The following is a 16,341-nucleotide window of genomic DNA, read 5'->3' on the forward strand; positions in this document are numbered from 1 at the left end:
CTTTCCTTTTTGACAAAACTTATGTTACTCTGGCTCATGTTACTCTGAGCTACCTTTATAGTTTTACTGCTACAGGCTTAGGCTACTGGAGGATATCAGGATCTAATTTTCTCACTCTATAGAGTTCTACTGTTCTTCAATTATGCATTACGTGTTGTCATTTCTGCTTTAACTTTCTGTTCTCTCTTTTTCTTCATAGTAGGTACACCTGGTCTTGCGTTCTGTTAACTGTGACATCATCCAGAGAAGACGGCTCACCCGCTACTACCATCTAATGTAGAACAGATTACTGGATCAATGTGTGCTTCTGTGCTTTTTTGTCTCTCTTGTTGTGTCTCTGCTCTGTCTTCTCTAACCCCCAGTCGGTCGAGGCAGATGACCGTTCATACTGAGCCCGGTTCTACTGGAGGTTTTCCTTCCCGTTAATGGGTGGTTTTTCTTTCCGCTGTCGCTTCATGCTTGCTCAGTATGAGGGATTGCAGCAAAGCCATGTACAATGCAGATGACTCTTCCTGTGGCTCTACGCTTCTCCAGGAGTGAATGCTGCTTGTCGGGACTTTGATGCAATCAACTGGTTCCCTTATATAGGACATTTTTGACCAATCTGTATAATCTGACCCAATCTGTATAATATGATTGAACTTGATTTTGTAAAGTGCCTTGAGATGACATGTTTCATGATTAGGCGCTATATAAATAAAATTGAATTGAATTGAATTGGGTCAGTCTTTCATGATTTTTGCCGAAATAATCATGAGAATATAAAACTCCCTCAACTAATTTAATAAAAAGGTTTTTTTTCAGAAGATTTTGCATTCACATTAATTTCTGTTCTGATGAGGATTATGAAATTTACCTCTAATAAAACGGCCATTTTCAAACCCCATTGCAAAGATTGACCAAAACTGCAAAGGTCAAAGATAGAGAAGGGGCAAATTGACTAGTGCTTCTTCTGGATCTGCCTACTATTTTTTGTTGATCAGATTTCCCATTCGCTGCATTAGTCTCCCCAGTTTGTTGTCAGCACCCCCTTGAGTCTGATGCGAGCGAAATCCATCACCTCGCCTGTTTAGGGACAAGCTTTTCACTTTGTCTGAGCTACTTGCCAACCCTGCTGGCTTATCCAGAGTCAGTTTTTCATTGCTGATAAGGGACTCATAGCGGGTGTAAGCTTTTTCTCTCTTGGTTTGAGAGGCCGACGCTGCTTCATGGTCCGGCGTGCTCCTTGAGCCTTGGTCCTGCTCTGCCGAAGGGGTTGTCTTTCTTTTGCTTGAACGCTGAGGAGACAGTTTGGAGAAGGGAGACTTATGTTTTTCTGTCCGTTTTTCTGTCTCCGATGGCCCACTGAGCGCGTTTAGTGACTGGGACATTTCCGCTGATTGATCTTTCTTAGTGGGTCGCCCTAAAGCAGATGTTTTAGGGTGGTCTATCTGGAGTGCTTGATTTGAGTCCAACATGTTCTGAGATTTCAGTGCAGTCCGTTGAAGTGACTTTGCTTTTCTGGAGGCTTTCTTTTCATTGTCTGTAAGCTCTGAATTTCCTTTTGTTGTCATTAAGTTATTTCTCTGAAGTTCGGATCTTTCTGGCTGTGTGTGCTCTTTTGTTGTTGGACCTCTTTGAGGCTCCACAGAAGGTAAACATTCTGCAGAGGTTCCATGCACTGGTTGGTTTCCTTCCCTTGGAGGAGGTGAGTCTATCCTGTTTTGGATAAAACCATAGCTTTCCCTGGCTTTATCATAGGATTCTCTACGTGAGCTGGATTTCTTGAAGCGTTCTCTCTGGGCAACTGTTTCCTCTTTAGACCTAACTTGAGTTTTGTCTAAAAGTACTGTATCAAAACCATCACCACGAGAGTTTGATGCCTCTTTTTCTTCAGGAATCTCAGTCAAAGATTCCAACAGCCAGGAGTGCCTGACACTGTCAGAAGGCATATTGGAGATCTTGAGAGTTGAATCTCTGAGTCTCAAATCAATTTCAGCATCTGATTGTGTCTTTGCAAGAGCAGGATTGTGCCGGATGGTTTCTGTGTTTGGATCCATTTCTGCCCCCCTTGGTCTTCCTTGTTGAGGTCTCTTATGTTGTGGCCTGTCTGCAGTTGAGTACAAAGACCTCAATGATTCTTTGCTTTGTCTGAAATTATCATGCTCCTGTAGACTTAGCCTCTTTTGTCTACTTTCCTCCAGTCTAGACCTAATGTCCATCGACCTGTTGTGAATCAGCTGTGACTGATACTGATTCAAACTCGTGAGACTGCTATATGGAGATGTTACGGGGGAATAAGCATCACATGATGCGTCAGGTGGCACATCGCTGTCTCTTAAGTAGGTGTCAATCTTCCATTTGTTAAGTGACGTTTCAGAGCTGAAGGGTATCAGATTGTGGTCTGCACCATAGCGAGCCTGGTGCTTGAGATGATGCTGAGATTGTTGCACATCTCTAGTGTGCCTCAGCGTGGAGCCTGTTCTTCCAGGAGGAATAGGAACTCCAAGATTCTTGGTTCCCATTTTCAGTCCGGAATTCAACTTCGGCAGTTCGCCTCCATAACTGTGACCTCTCACTAGGTTTTCTGTGTCTGTCAAGTGAGAGTGATGCAGCATCTCCTGCACACTAAAACCCCGGTTTAACATTGCTGCATCATTAAAACCGTCTCTCATGTGAGATGAGGGTCTGGATTTCATGTAAAGGTGATTGAGAGAAAGTTGACTGGACTTTGGGTATGCAGACAACAGACGCCCACTGGACAGAGCAGCAGGAATTATGGAACAGGCATATAGTGTTCTGAACAGCTCATCGAAGGAAGAAACCAGTTGACCTGTCGTAACCATGACCATACTCTGGTTGAGCTTCTCAAATGACCATTGGTAGCTTGAAAAACACAAAAGACACAGTATGTGAGGGAAGGTTATTGAATAAATTATGTTGCTAAAGCTTCACAATCAGGATCTACATCAAACATTTTTCGTACTTTGTTTAGCAGTCACTCGTAACTAAAAATCAAGACTTTTATGGAAGCAAGCCTATGGATTATCACTGGTGAAAATAACTAAGACTGACTCACCCATATGTTCCAAACAAAGCTGTCTGGCAGTCTATCAGAATAAACCTCTGTTCCAAAGTCCCATGAAACTTCATTCCCGACCAACACCGATACTCTTCCCCCTTAACTGTCCGGAGACATAGGTTCTGAGAAACAAACAAACAAGAAAGACAAGTTAATAGTTAAAGGGACGGTGTGTAACTAATTTGGCTTTTAATGAGCAAAAATCAAATATTGCTTTTATGAATACATTTCCTGGCAAAGTCTAATAACATCACATTAAACATGAAAGTGTTCTCATGACTTAGAATAAGTTTCTTAGAAATACATATGTGCAGCCAATGGAAGACAGCATATAGTGTCACCTTTTTGATTAGAGTAGCCCAAAGGGGACAAACTGGTCAGCCTTACCCAGTTTATCTATCTGTCTTCTATATGAAGACGTGCTGTCGGCGGTGGAGGAGTGTAAAACAATCACAGATGGCCATAGCTCATTCTATTTGCAGTTTTCTGTTGAAATAGAGGACCATCTATACCAGGGGTGTCAAACTTATTTTGGTTTAGGGGCCGCATACAGCTTAATCTGATCTCGAGAGGGCCACACGAGTAAACTCATTCCAAGATTAAATAGAACTAATAAAAGTGGACCTGTTGTTGATTTTTATACTAAGTTAATTTCACTTTTACACAATACATTATGAATAACCTTAGCATTTTTAAGAAAAGTATGTGCAATTTCAACAATACTTTTACTCTGTTAAACATTTACTTAAGTGCATTATGCATAAGAACTGATCACAGTGATTATACAATGTAAATGTAAAAATTTATTCACATTTTTTGGAAGTTAAAAACACTGTCCTGCATGACAAAATACATCAAACAGATAAAAATTAAGAAATTATTTAAAATCAATTTTCTACATCTGAAGCTCAGTGCTACCATCTGCTGATTAAAACACATCGCCCCTCGTGGACAATATAGGAACTGCAGATTTTCAATTAAACGAAGTAAATGCTTCTTTCAATAATTGTTTTTTTCAATAATTGTTTTATCATTCTCTTCCTTTTATCTCCTCTTTCTGTCACCTTTTTTTTCTTCTTGTTCTTCCTTTCCTCTCCTACTTTCCCATTGTAGTGTCCATATTTACATTTGAGATATTCCCCGCATGAATCATAATAAAACTATTCACATTCATAAATCAAGCTGCTCCACTTGTGAAAGTCAAATCTGATGAGCTCTTTTTGGCATTAAGACAACAATTCTAATTGCCACATTGCCAGACAGGACACTGGGTATAGCCCTGATCTATACTCTGCACCGCGAGAGGGAAGAGAAAGTAAACAAGGAAAGAATAGTAAAAAAAATAAATAAATAAAAATCAAGTCTATGTTGGTGCAGCTATTATTACCAAGTGGAGATAATTAATGAGAAAGCGGGGATGTAAAATGGACGCAGAGGTTGCAGGCTTTCTGCTGGACAGGTAAGTTAATTCAATCTAACAGTGAAGTTTATTTTGGCATTATTTCAAAAACAGGGCAGTGTAGTCCAGCAGCTACTCTGTCCTCCTGGCAGAAATGGCTAGTTTGTTCGTCTTGTCTCCATCTCAGGGAGTATGTGTGTGCATGGAGCGGCGAACTGAGATCGGGTCTCTATAATTGTTTCTAGTCGCTTAGTTTAGAGCCCAGATAAGCTACTGCACGTTCAGAAACGAGCCCAAAAACCTGCGACTCATGAAACTTACAAGCTACGTCAGAAAAAAAAACAAACGGACTCAGCAACAGTGCCAAAAACCACTTCACAATTATTTAATTAGCTACTGCTAATAGCTAATTAGCTATTAGCAGTAGATTGGAACCAAATACATTGAGGATATGTTGATATTGTCACATTTATGATTCTCACTGGCTTCTGTTGTAGTTATTACACACTTAACTTTGAGGTCACTTCTAGTTCATTTAGCATACCACTAGATGGTGTCCTAATGTGGAAATCCTACACACTGGGGCTTTAAGGACATATATTATCTACATGCTTGATAGAATTGACTCTTAAAGGGTCTTGAGATGGTATGTATTGTGAACTGGCGCTATATAAATAAACTGAATTGAATTAAACAGAATTAATCTAGAGGGTCTAGACCATGGAGTAGGCAACCTGCAGCTCTGGAGCCGCACGTGGCTCTTCAGGCCTCCCACATTGGCTCTTTGTTTAAAATGATAAAGAACCAAATAATGTTTTCAAGGATATTTATTGAATAATTATATGGAATTTCCACAGCAGTCTCTAAAAAATACTAGTAACATACATTTACATCTAGTTTTCTTGTTATTATGTTGGAAAATATGTGCTCTTTTTCCACATTATTTTCCACAAATAGCAGCCCACAAATGAAAAGAATCCGTTGTCCTTTCGCAAACATTTTTCTTTATTTCAACACCTAAAAATAAGGATAAATTGGCAGTTCTTCAAACAGGACACTAAATTTATTTAAAAAAAAATTCAAGTTGTCTATTTTCAAAAAGGCCATGTTACATTTTTGGTTCTAAAAAGTTTATTTAGCTCGACTGAAGGAAGAATGTCTCCTTGGATGGTAGAGGTTGCTGACCCCTATATTATAGACTGAGGCTGGCAAGCAAAAAATGTTACAGTTATGGTTTGGATTTAAGCAAAACAACGTCTTGCATAACACCGTGTAAGACACCCTTACCTGATAAAGGTGTCTGATTATATTCTTTGAACTGATGCATGACTGTTTTGATGCAAGGTTGCAACTAGCAGAAAACTGGTATGGTGATGTAAAGAAGTTTTGTCTCATGTCAGCAGCAGCTTTTCAAAAGAAAAACCCTGGACTAAAACTGGAATGTGACTTTGCCTGTCTAAAAGCCAAGGGAGTGTACAGAAGTTGCATAAAGCATCACTTACACAGAAAAGAAAATGGAACAACATTCCCAGCTTGATGGCCTTTGTCATTTGGGGTGTTCCAGCAGCTAAACACTTGTGGTTAAGTTTCAGATAACCGGTCAAGTATGTAGTGAAAAACACATGCAGCAGTAAAACAGCAAAGAGGATCCACATTTGGTATAAATGCGGCTTGAATATTAGAGCAAGCCTGGGGATCTGTAACTTTTACTTCATTATAGTTGTCAGGAGACAAGTCTGACCTTACTTAGACATTTTGACTTAAACAGAAATGCAAAACAGATTAATTATAAACGTACTTTAGTCATACCAGTCAAAGCAGTCTTACAACAGAGCTACATTCATCCAGCCACACTCGTGCTGATATGCTGATAGACAGAACCAGCAACTTTTCTATGGCAAGACGACTACTATTCCCACTGAACCACCATGGGGCCCATAACAACAACATTCTGCTTCAGTCCTGTCTGTACTGTACAGCACAGGGGGATCCAGGGGTTTTAGACTCTTCTGTATTTTCATACTAAAATAAAAAGAATTAGAAACACAACAGTGTCACACACAATGTATGTAATTCTCTCAGCATTATTATCAGCGTGTCGGATGACTTTCTTTAAACGTGACCATTTTTATTATTGCTCATGAAACTATGCACATTGCCTCTACAGTAGTGAATATTTTCTAAGCTATTTCTACTACTAGAGTCAGACAAACGCTGCATGATCAAGCGTGTCAGTTTTTATGAGGCTGAAGTTATGATATGGCAGCTGTCTGAGTGCTTTGCACCTTAGCCACAATGCTGCCATTGTGCTCTCCCTGATGACGCCTTGTTTACCCTGCTGAAGCTCCATCCTGATGCCATTTAACAGGAAAATCCAGCTGTGACAGTTCATGTCAACAAACTGCTGCTGTAGTGTCGTGATGCAAAGAGAAAGGATAGACTATAACAATATTTCTCAAGGTGTGGAGAAAATGAGGCCAGGATGAATAATTGCTGGAAGAAAGGTAATGTCCCAGGCAAACTGCAAAGGTGTTTTCTTTTTAAATATCAGGGAACCTATCAGAGCATGTCTTAACAAAATAAATACAAGCTGTGTGTTGTGAGTTGGAACTCTAATAACAGACTGATTAATTCCTGCCTTTCTGTGCTTTGTGTGACCAGATGAAATCCCTTGAGATCAACAGATTGAATGGTTTGAATCCAGTTTCCTATGGTAGGTGCTATAAAGTCACTTTGTTAGCCCAAAAATAACTTTAAAATGTGCCCAGATGAGCTGATCCCCCAAATGTGCCTAGATCTGCATGTGCTAGCATACACCTGTGCATGTGGTCAAACATGCACAGTGTGCTCATTTGGAGGTAAGTCAGTTTAAGTTGCGTTAGGTTGGCTCAGTTAAAGAGTGCGCGGTATTAATTTGGACGAGTTTATTTGGTAAAAGTTTGTTCTTTCACTGTCACATATTCATTAGGCTGCCAAATTTTGGAAACTGATTGAAAGAACCAAGTGATGCACATGCTAACACAGAGTAAAAGAACACAATATGAATTTTAGCTTCTGGCTTCTGTGCGACAATGGCAAGCATCCTGGAGGGGAAATATTCCCTGTGGACAATTAGGCACTTTGCCTTTTTTTGAAGTGAGCTAAATGGGAAATGTCAATTTAGGTCTTTCTGCCGCATAACATTTTCATCCCTTATAATTCCTAAATAATTTTTTTTTTCAAGACATCATCTTTATCAGTCTCAAGGATAGTCAAAGGTCTAGCTCCAGCCTAAGTGTTTCAACGTCCTTTTTAATGGGTTTCTTGTGTCGTTTTTTTGTACCTTGATGTCGTGGATGTTAATGCCCACGCTGTCCGACATTTTGAGGAAGCTGCCAACCCGGGAATCATCCAGGAGGATGTACACTGCCACCCCTCTGATTGCCGCACTGATCAGCTCTTTGAAAATATCGACATCAGTGAAAACATCCATCGCTATGGCAATGACCTGCAGACAAGTAGACACAAGCAAAAAAAAAAAAAAAATTTCATTGCAAAAATTCTGGACAAGTCAAAGTTTTCTCTTCAAAAAGATGAATAGTAGAACCAGCACTCTCGCCTGTTCAATTGAACCCAAATTTAAATATGCAAGAGGAAGCCTAATTAACTAAATGATGTTTAACTAAATAATACTTAGCTAAGCGAATCTAGATCAGGGCACAGCAAACCTAAAACACACACAAGTTGTTTAACCTTTTGGATATTCTCATTACAATCCATTATAATCTATGGAACTCCTACAAACATATCCCAACATCATTATGCTGTTAGTGGTGCTTTCTACAAAGCTAACTTTAATGTAAGACTCTCAAGAAGATAGCTAAATTATTCACACTCCTGGCAGATTTACCAGTAAAATTAAAGTCATTTAATGACCAATGGTGAAGGAGAATCACTTGTATTCTGCTACAAGCCATGCAAGATACAAAGCAAATGTGGAGGAAAGTGCTCAGGTCATATCTATGCGTAAAACTATGCTGTGTGCTGGAAAACGAACATTGCTCATCTCCCTGAACACCCCGTGGCCACAGGGGAGTGTGGTTTGTTTTAGACTTTAGGATTTGGCCTGTCGGAAATCTTTATGAAATAATCTGTCAGTATCACTTGTTATCAACCTCCCCTCGCTTAAAACATACAAAGGTTGGATTTTGTAAAACAGAGGGAGTGAGAAAAAAAATCCTACTGAAAGCGTAAGTGATTTGTGGAATGCTTCCTTAGGATGGTCAGTTCCTGTTGAACCTGTTTATAACCTGTTAATAACCGCCACAGCTGCACTGCAAACAGCAGGAAAACCTAAACATGCACACAGTTCCTATTCATGACTGACCAAAGCGCCTCTTCTAGCTCTTATATCTCGATCATCTCACAGAATAACAACAGTAAGCGTATGTGAGAGCACACAAAGGGATTTAAGTATAGAAGCAGCTTGTGTGACATTAGATGTCAAACCTTGACCTAAAGTCACATTTTAGGGGTTCTGGGGTCAGACTGTTCCAGTTGCTGTTCATTTATCTGCTGCTGGTTATTTTCCAAGCTATGATTGGAGCATCTGTCAGTCCTGCTTTAGGTCTGCTACCACCTGCCAGTCTTTACTGATGACTGGTAGGTAGTACAGTTAGATGGCTTGAATCTTTTGTGTTTCAGCTCTTGCAGTTAGGTTGGTGTCTTCCCTGTCTTTAATACCATTTCACCACACTTATTCGGTCCATATAACACAGTGTTGTACAGTTCTTGACAAAACTATTTGTTCCCCTATAACTTTTCATGATTTTTTTTGTATCACAACCATAACTTCAATGCATATTACTGGGATCTAATATTGTAGACCAAAGCAAAATAGTACACAATTCTGAAGTCTACGGAAAGTGATACAGTGTTTTTGGGCTTCTTTCTTGGTGCCACTGATAAACAGTGGACCTTTATCTTATCCATTTTAAAGTATGTTTAGGGAACCCAGATTTAAATAATTGAGTGTTCTTCATGGTGTGCATTTGCATTCTGTCCCCCAGAAATAATTCTACTTTTTGCTGAATGTCTTTTACAGTTTTCAAGTCTTGGCTCAGATTCTAAACTGGATTTAGCTCTGGACTTTGACTGCACCATAAAACATGAATATGCGTTGATCTAAAATGGTTATTAGCAGCTCTGACAGTCTAGGGCTGTTATCATGCTGGACGGTGAACCTCTCGTCCAATCAGGTCTTTAGCTGCCTCTCACAAGTTTTGTTCCAAGAATATGCTGTATATAGTTCTGACAAATTTCACTGTCCCTGCTGATTAAAATTCCATTTAGTTTTTTATTGTACCACCAATTCACAACCCATGTCATCACCAGCCACCTCCACCCCAAAAAGTGCAAAGACAAAAAGGCAATTGATACGAATCATAGAGACAGATTCTATGTCAATATATTCCAACTGATATTAGTCATCAAACAACACAGTCTACATTGTGCAGAACTTAAATCTCAGTAAGATCCATAGACTCTGACGTTGAATGTGACAAAATATAAAATGTTCAAAGGGTGGGAACACTTTAGCAAGGCGTCTGTATTTTGTTCCCAATGGGATACATTTGGTCAGGGGGGACAGTGCGTTATTAGACATGCATATGCCATACATGCCTTCATAGTGTTACAGGCCTTATCTGGCTCCCAGACTCACTTCCTGGTATAGTTTGGTGCTCACCAGGAACATTTTAGCTGACTGAAGATGACAGCATGCAACCTTCGTGTTTGAACTTTAGATTGTTAACTTGTAGACTTGTGCCATGCGTGCGGAGATGAGACTAAACCAACAGAGGCATTAGCATCTGGTCTAACAGGTTACAGGCAGGATGATTTTATTCCAGCAAGTGTTTAGAGAGGAGTTTATTCTTCTAGCATATGAAAACTAAAAGGTATCAGCTTTTTAGGAGAAAACCTGTTCCACAGGAGGAGGATTTTTTTCTATCCATGTTTTATCAAACCTACACAGCGCTGCTACAGACTAAATTAAGAGAAGGTCAAACATGTCCGGTCAAGGAACCAGGTAATATACGGTCGTTGTTGCAGCGTAGAAATGGGAGGAAATCAACAAACAAAAATCTATACAATCACTAGATGAAACCTTCACATGCCCAGTCCTGCTGTCCTTGATGAGGCCCTGCTAAGGTTTGGATAACTAACTAAAAGGTTTAGGGAGAAATTACGTTTTCCCAGAGGGCCAGGTCATTTTTTTTACTTAATGAATGGAATCATCATTTAGAAACTGCTTTTGGTATTTATTCAGGTTATCTTTGATGTTAAAACTAGTTTGATGATCTGAAACATAAAGAAGTAGCCTAGAGATATCATGACGTTGAGTTTATTTATAAAGGACATTGATATAAATGATTCTAACTGCGTGACAACTGGGCACCTTTTAACATCAGGGATTCAGACACAGTCATGCAAGCAGATTTGAAAACAGAAGATTTAAAATGTATCTAAGATTTTGTCTTTTTGACATGGGAGAAGGAGGGAAAATATTTAGCTGTCATGGTAACAGACTGGTTTAATCATTAGAACTGGTAGAGCCGGCTTTTTGTGCAACAACATGTACTGTGCATCAGCCAAGCCCTACAGTCTGATTTGGAGAGAAATATGTAGAGTGTATTTTGTGTATTTTACTCCTGTTATTGCATGTTGCCGATGTTGACAAATCGCTCCTAGAGCTTCTAGACAGGCAGCGGGAGCCTAAACATGACTCCACCTGACAGGGACAACATCAGAGTACGTGGAGCTCACCTCACGTGCCACCTGAATCTGTTTCCGCACCACCTCTTTAATGGATGGTGTGTTCTTTCTGGGTGGGTGAAACAGAAGGCTGATGTTGGTCTCCGTCTCCTCCAGGCTGACCGTTGGCCAGCCCAGCTCCAGAACCGGCACCTCGTCATCAGAAGCTTCGGGGAAGTAGGTAGAGGGGATGGCCGCCTCTGTGCTCTGCGTCCCTCCCGAGTCATCATCCACAGCCATGAATTCTGCATTATCCAAAATGAAGCGCATCTCCTCCTCAGACAGAAAGCTGCTGACACGCTCAGCCAGCCGATACTCCTCATAGGCCTTGGTGCCTCCACAGAGCAGGGCGTAGATGGCATAGCGGTAGGACTCTTTGTAGTGGTGGTTGACGTAGAAGGGTTCATCCTCGATAGAGGACAGCAGTGACAGATTGGACTCCATTCCCGACAGATTCACTCACAGTCTCTGTGCAAAACCGTCACATTCAGTTTTAAATGTCACAATGAATTCATTACTTAATATTTCAGAATTCCCATAGCTGCATGAATATCTGCCATTTTATTCAACATAAATAGAAATGGATGCACTGACTGCAAATGTTTGTTTTCTATAAAGTGGACCTCATCTAAAAGCCGTATTAAACAATTGATCATTGCAGTGAAAGCACCAATCTTCTTTTTAAATGCAATTAAAAAGGATGGAAGGCCCAGTGAAACTAATAACTTTTCAGTTCTTACCATTTTAAGAATAAAACCCAAAGAGGGAAACTTACTTGATTATTGCAAAAAGAATCCTGGTTTCCTCAGACATACTTTAAAATGGACAAGATGAAAGTTCCCTGTTTAGCAGGCTGTCTCCAGCAGGAAGCAGCCCATCTGAGCTCTCCATGCCTACTGAAAGCCTGCTTTACCTGCCGTTTCCTCCACTCATAGATACTGTGACTAGCCCCGCCCACCCGAGCTCACCTGGCCACCAGGAACAGGTTTGTTTGCCTGTTTACCTGTCACTCTGCTGGAGCTGTTAGCTCACGTGTGTTTATTTTATCTGGAGTGAAGCAGAGAGCAGATCACTGACAGAGACAAGAAGGAAGGTTGATAAGTGTATTTTATTGCCATCACAAAGCACTACAGAGGAAAAAAAAAAAAAACAGGACAATCCACCAACAGACGAATTGTTCTGGCACAAAGATGTAGGCAGAAAGTAAAATATTTCTTACATCCCCGGGGACAGGCTTTAAAGTGAAATAAAAGGATGTCTAGAGGGGGAGAGAGTAAACTCGAAGGCAGGATTCTGGTGAATTTTACAATTAGGATATTCCATCATGACCCAACATCTCCATTAATGTAGATCTAAAGTGTTTGATAACATATGAGTCATTCTCTTGTAAATAACTTCTGTTGCAGACATTATAATGTAGTACTCTGGTATTTTAATTCTGGGGATTTAACTTGGCAGCATTGATGGGTCTGTCCCAATCCTAGCGCTTCAGTTGTCTGCATGTTGATCAAGTGTTGCTCTGAGTTCCCTGCCTTTCTCACACCAACTCTGAGGCCTTGGAAGTAAACCCGGAATAAAACTGGATGCAGGAATTCAACTAAAACTGCACAAACAGGCTCTGCTTCTCAGCATTAGCCTACTCCTGGCTTTAGATTGTCTTTTTCATTCTTCCTCTCACTCTGTGATGAATGTCGCGTAGTTACTCGGTGGCTCCTTTTTTAAAGCTAGTAATTCGGTATAAGCAGCAGTTTTCAAAATTGGGATTTTCTTCCTACTACAGAAACTAAACAAACAGCTCCTAGTTTCACCCTCCTGCTAATTCTCAATGTTGCTAACAGTGAATGTTTAGCTCTCAGACATCAATTCCCCCCCTTTTCACTTTCTGGGTGGGGTGGGAGACTTCATGAATCTGGGAGGGGTTGGAGACTTGACACTGCGGGGGGGTGTAGGAGACTTGGGGGTCGGGGTGGGGGACTTGGGGGCCGGGGTCGAAGCGGGGGTGGAGGCAGGAGTTGGGCTCTTCATGGACTGAGCTGGGGTCTGGGGCTTAGAGGGGGTGGGGGTCTTGGACGGGGCCGGGGATTTAGGCGGCACAGGCTGGGCTGCCGGCGTGGCCGTTTTAGGCTGTCCCAGTTTGGGCTCGGGGATCGGCTCGCCGTGCCTGTAGACGCTCACGGTGATCTCCACGAACTCGCCGCCGTACTTGTTCCGGACGTTGATGCTGTACTTGCCGGAGTCGTCCGGGGTGACTTTATTGATGACCATGCTGGCAAACTTCCCACCATCAAATGTCACTCTGGTGTGCTCATTGGACGCCACTTCCTGCTCGTTTTTGAACCAGGTGACCTCGGGGGTCGGCTCGCCCCACACGGTGCAGGTCAGGCTCAGAGACTAGACAAGAAGGCAGAGTCAACTCAGGTTAACATAGATAACACACTGAGTAGAGTTTTTAAAATACTGTCACAGGAAAATAACTCAAATGTGAATCAACTAGAAAAAAAACGTATTATATCAACCAACTCCCAGGAATTCGAATAAAACATCAGACCTTTGAGCTCTGGATTATGCTGACATGTCCAGCTAGGCAGGAAATATTTTGTTGAACTGGTTGTAAATGTTATAGATGTATTTACTGATCGTGCTGTTGTGTGTTTCCCCCTTGGTGTGTGGTGTGGGGTTTGGTTGCTGTGCGTTTGCTAGATCAAAAAACAATCTTTAATCAAATGTTTATGTTGAGAAAAACAAATCGAGTTGGTCAGAAATATTTGGTTATTACTTATACGAAACCAGAGTGTGACATTACAAACATTTGTGTTTCCTGCTTTTTCTCTTTCAGCTTTGGAGTGGTTCAGCTGTCCCAGGGAGACTTCTGGGAAATCAAGGGAATCTCTTTACAGAAAGGTGTTTGGGTTTCCTGGCCCTGAGGGATGTACCCTACAGCTGCTGCACGTCGTTACGAGATGTTGATGGAATTTCTTTGTCTTGCTGTTTATAGTTACGAGCGCAGAAGTCCTCATTGACCCTTCAAACCAGTTTTTGCACTGGAATCTAACGTGAAATGTTTCCTACACAGAAAACCGCAGCCCAGCAAGGCTAGATTCTGAATTTAGTCAAATCCTGAGTTCAGATTATTGTATAATTTCAATTAAGTACAAATTTAGTCAAATACATTAAAACCATGTAGTTTTGTTCAAAACACATCTACAGAATAATTTGTACATCTTGAAAAACAAGATCTCGGAGGACTTCCTCATGCCTCAGTTGTTTTGAGCCAGGTTAGAGCCCTGACATGCTTTTGTCCCGTTCCAGCATTGGTTCATTGCTGAGGTGGTTGAGCTCTGATCCTCAGCATTCAGTACAGAGCTGCTATTACATTACTTTACGCTTCATGCAGACACTGAAAGCTTCTCACCTTTTCTTCCATAATAGTGACCACATCAGGCAGTCCACCGACCACTCTGCCACGGTCTGAGAAATAGGTGAAAATATCAATCCACGACTCAATATCTCACATAAACTCTAAAGAAGTAAAAAAAAAAAAGGCCTTTCTGTGAGCCAGTACTGTACAGCTGTACAGTATTTTCACCAATATCTGTGGTTGAAGCTCAAAACCTTATTCAAAATTTCTAAATGTTTAAAATACTTGAAACGCTTTTAGTGAAAGCTTTCTAAATTTTAGTGACGGATAACGTCTTAAAATGATAAATGTCAATATCGCTTCACCCAAACGCTAAATAATGTGAGGGAATAAAGTCACGTCTATTGTCAACATAAAAATAAATTTACTTACTCTTCTCAGCAAATGCAGCTGCCCTAAAAACAGAATAAGTTCAGTTCAATTAAAATGATTTGGATTCTCTATGCATGGATGCATAATCACAAGTTATAGTTCAAAACAACTTACTTAAGCCTTAAATACTCCTCATAGGCATCGGTGTATGCTGCAAATAAGCAAATAAATACCTCAATTAGAAAGTTTTCCTAAAGGTAAAAACAACTACAGAGGGTTAAAAGTCTTAGAGAGCCAAGGAATCAGCTGGTTAGAAACAACAAGTTCAGTCTTTTTCTGAGCACGGCGTAGCTAAACGCTACCAGCAGCGCTGCTGAGTGGAAGCTGTTACTGGGTGAAGAAGATGCAGCGTTTCCATGGTCAGTGACTGTTTAAACGTGAAGCTGCATGAGGCACAGAGACCCTGAAGCAAGAGTTCAGTTCTGTCTGTCTTCAGACCTGCTGGGTTAAGGTGAGGGTCTACTAACTTTACAGGTAAAACACAGTGACTGATAGTTACAATGCTAGCTGTGATAATCAATAATATGTGACAGTAGGAAATGTAACTCTACAATCATTTTCTTTCTTTCTCTGTTATGTTAGGGGAATTGTGTTTAACTGCAGGGCTGTGTAACGCTGACTGCTCTCCAACACTTGTGGTGTGACTTGGCCTCTAGTCCTAAAATAAAGAAGCAGTGGTTCGAATCCCACAGCCTGTCACTGGGTCCCTGAGCAAGCCCCTTAGCCCCAGAATGCTCCCCGGGGGCTGCGCAGTGGCAGCTCACTGCGCCATGAGGGATGGATTAAATGCAGAGGACAAATTTCATTGGAGTTATTTGTTGCAATGTCAAATAAAGATGATCATGATGATGGGATATTTTATTTGTTCAGACTTAATGGCCTCTTGTAGCTTCTGTGTAGTTGCAATAAAAAAAATAGCGCTATCATTTTAAACTACAGCAAATCAGAGCTTTCTCCTCACAAATGTTAAGTTGGACATCACCTGTTATTTATTGTTTTAAATGATTTTGAATATTTTGTGATCTGTCTTGTGGATGAGTGAGGCAGATATGCTGTAATTTTCTCACATACTAACTAGTGCTGAGCTGAAGGATTTCACTGTATCTGTAGAATTTTCAGTGATGCACAAAGAGAAAGCTCTGTTAATTAGCCTGTTTATTGGAACATTTTTACTTTAGATGTTTAATAGTCAAGACAATTTACGATTTCAATTGATTGAGAAATATATATATAAAAGTTATTTTTATTTCTTGTTCTTAAAGAGAAATTAGTATCTGTGCTCTGAATCTGCCAAATAAA

The 16,341-nt window shown here is 40.6% G+C and overlaps 2 protein-coding genes across 5 annotated transcripts in view; both read right to left on the reverse strand.

Moving 5' to 3' along the window:
- Positions 1-648: 648 nt before the first annotated feature.
- LOC105931193 (protein FAM83B) lies at positions 649-12,261 on the reverse strand. The gene is made up of 5 exons (XM_021320177.2): positions 12,028-12,261; positions 11,265-11,720; positions 7,783-7,947; positions 3,059-3,183; positions 649-2,865 (listed from the first exon to the last, which is right to left on the reverse strand). Exons 2-5 carry the CDS (start codon positions 11,694-11,696, stop codon positions 966-968), a joined length of 2,622 nt encoding a protein of 873 aa, XP_021175852.2. The 5' UTR covers positions 11,697-11,720; positions 12,028-12,261; the 3' UTR covers positions 649-965.
- Positions 12,262-12,343: 82 nt separating this feature from the next.
- The window catches only part of myom2a (myomesin 2a), a 34,720-nt gene continuing 30,722 nt past the window's right edge, over positions 12,344-16,341 (reverse strand). For all 4 annotated transcript variants that reach the window (XM_021320173.2, XM_021320175.2, XM_021320176.2 and 1 more), the window contains 4 exons: positions 15,157-15,193; positions 15,043-15,065; positions 14,665-14,720; positions 12,344-13,643 (listed from right to left, as the gene is read on the reverse strand). In XM_021320173.2, coding sequence (XP_021175848.2) covers positions 13,128-13,643; positions 14,665-14,720; positions 15,043-15,065; positions 15,157-15,193 — 632 coding nt within the window. In that variant the 3' untranslated portion in view covers positions 12,344-13,127. The remainder of the gene's footprint in view (positions 13,644-14,664; positions 14,721-15,042; positions 15,066-15,156; positions 15,194-16,341) is intronic.

The sequence above is a fragment of the Fundulus heteroclitus genome, chromosome 5 (assembly GCF_011125445.2).
Source record: "Fundulus heteroclitus isolate FHET01 chromosome 5, MU-UCD_Fhet_4.1, whole genome shotgun sequence".
Taxonomy (NCBI): Eukaryota; Metazoa; Chordata; class Actinopteri; order Cyprinodontiformes; family Fundulidae; genus Fundulus; species Fundulus heteroclitus.

Coding starts and splice junctions, on each gene's coding strand:
- LOC105931193 (XM_021320177.2), bottom strand. CDS start 11,696: ATGGAGTCCAATCTGTCACTGCTGTCCTCTATCGAGGATGAACCCTTC. Junction 7,948..11,264: donor AGATTCAGGTGGCACGTGAG/GTGAGCTCCACG, acceptor ACTTGTCTGCAG/GTCATTGCCATAGCGATGGA. Junction 3,184..7,782: donor TTAACATCCACGACATCAAG/GTACAAAAAAAC, acceptor TTTGTTTCTCAG/AACCTATGTCTCCGGACAGT.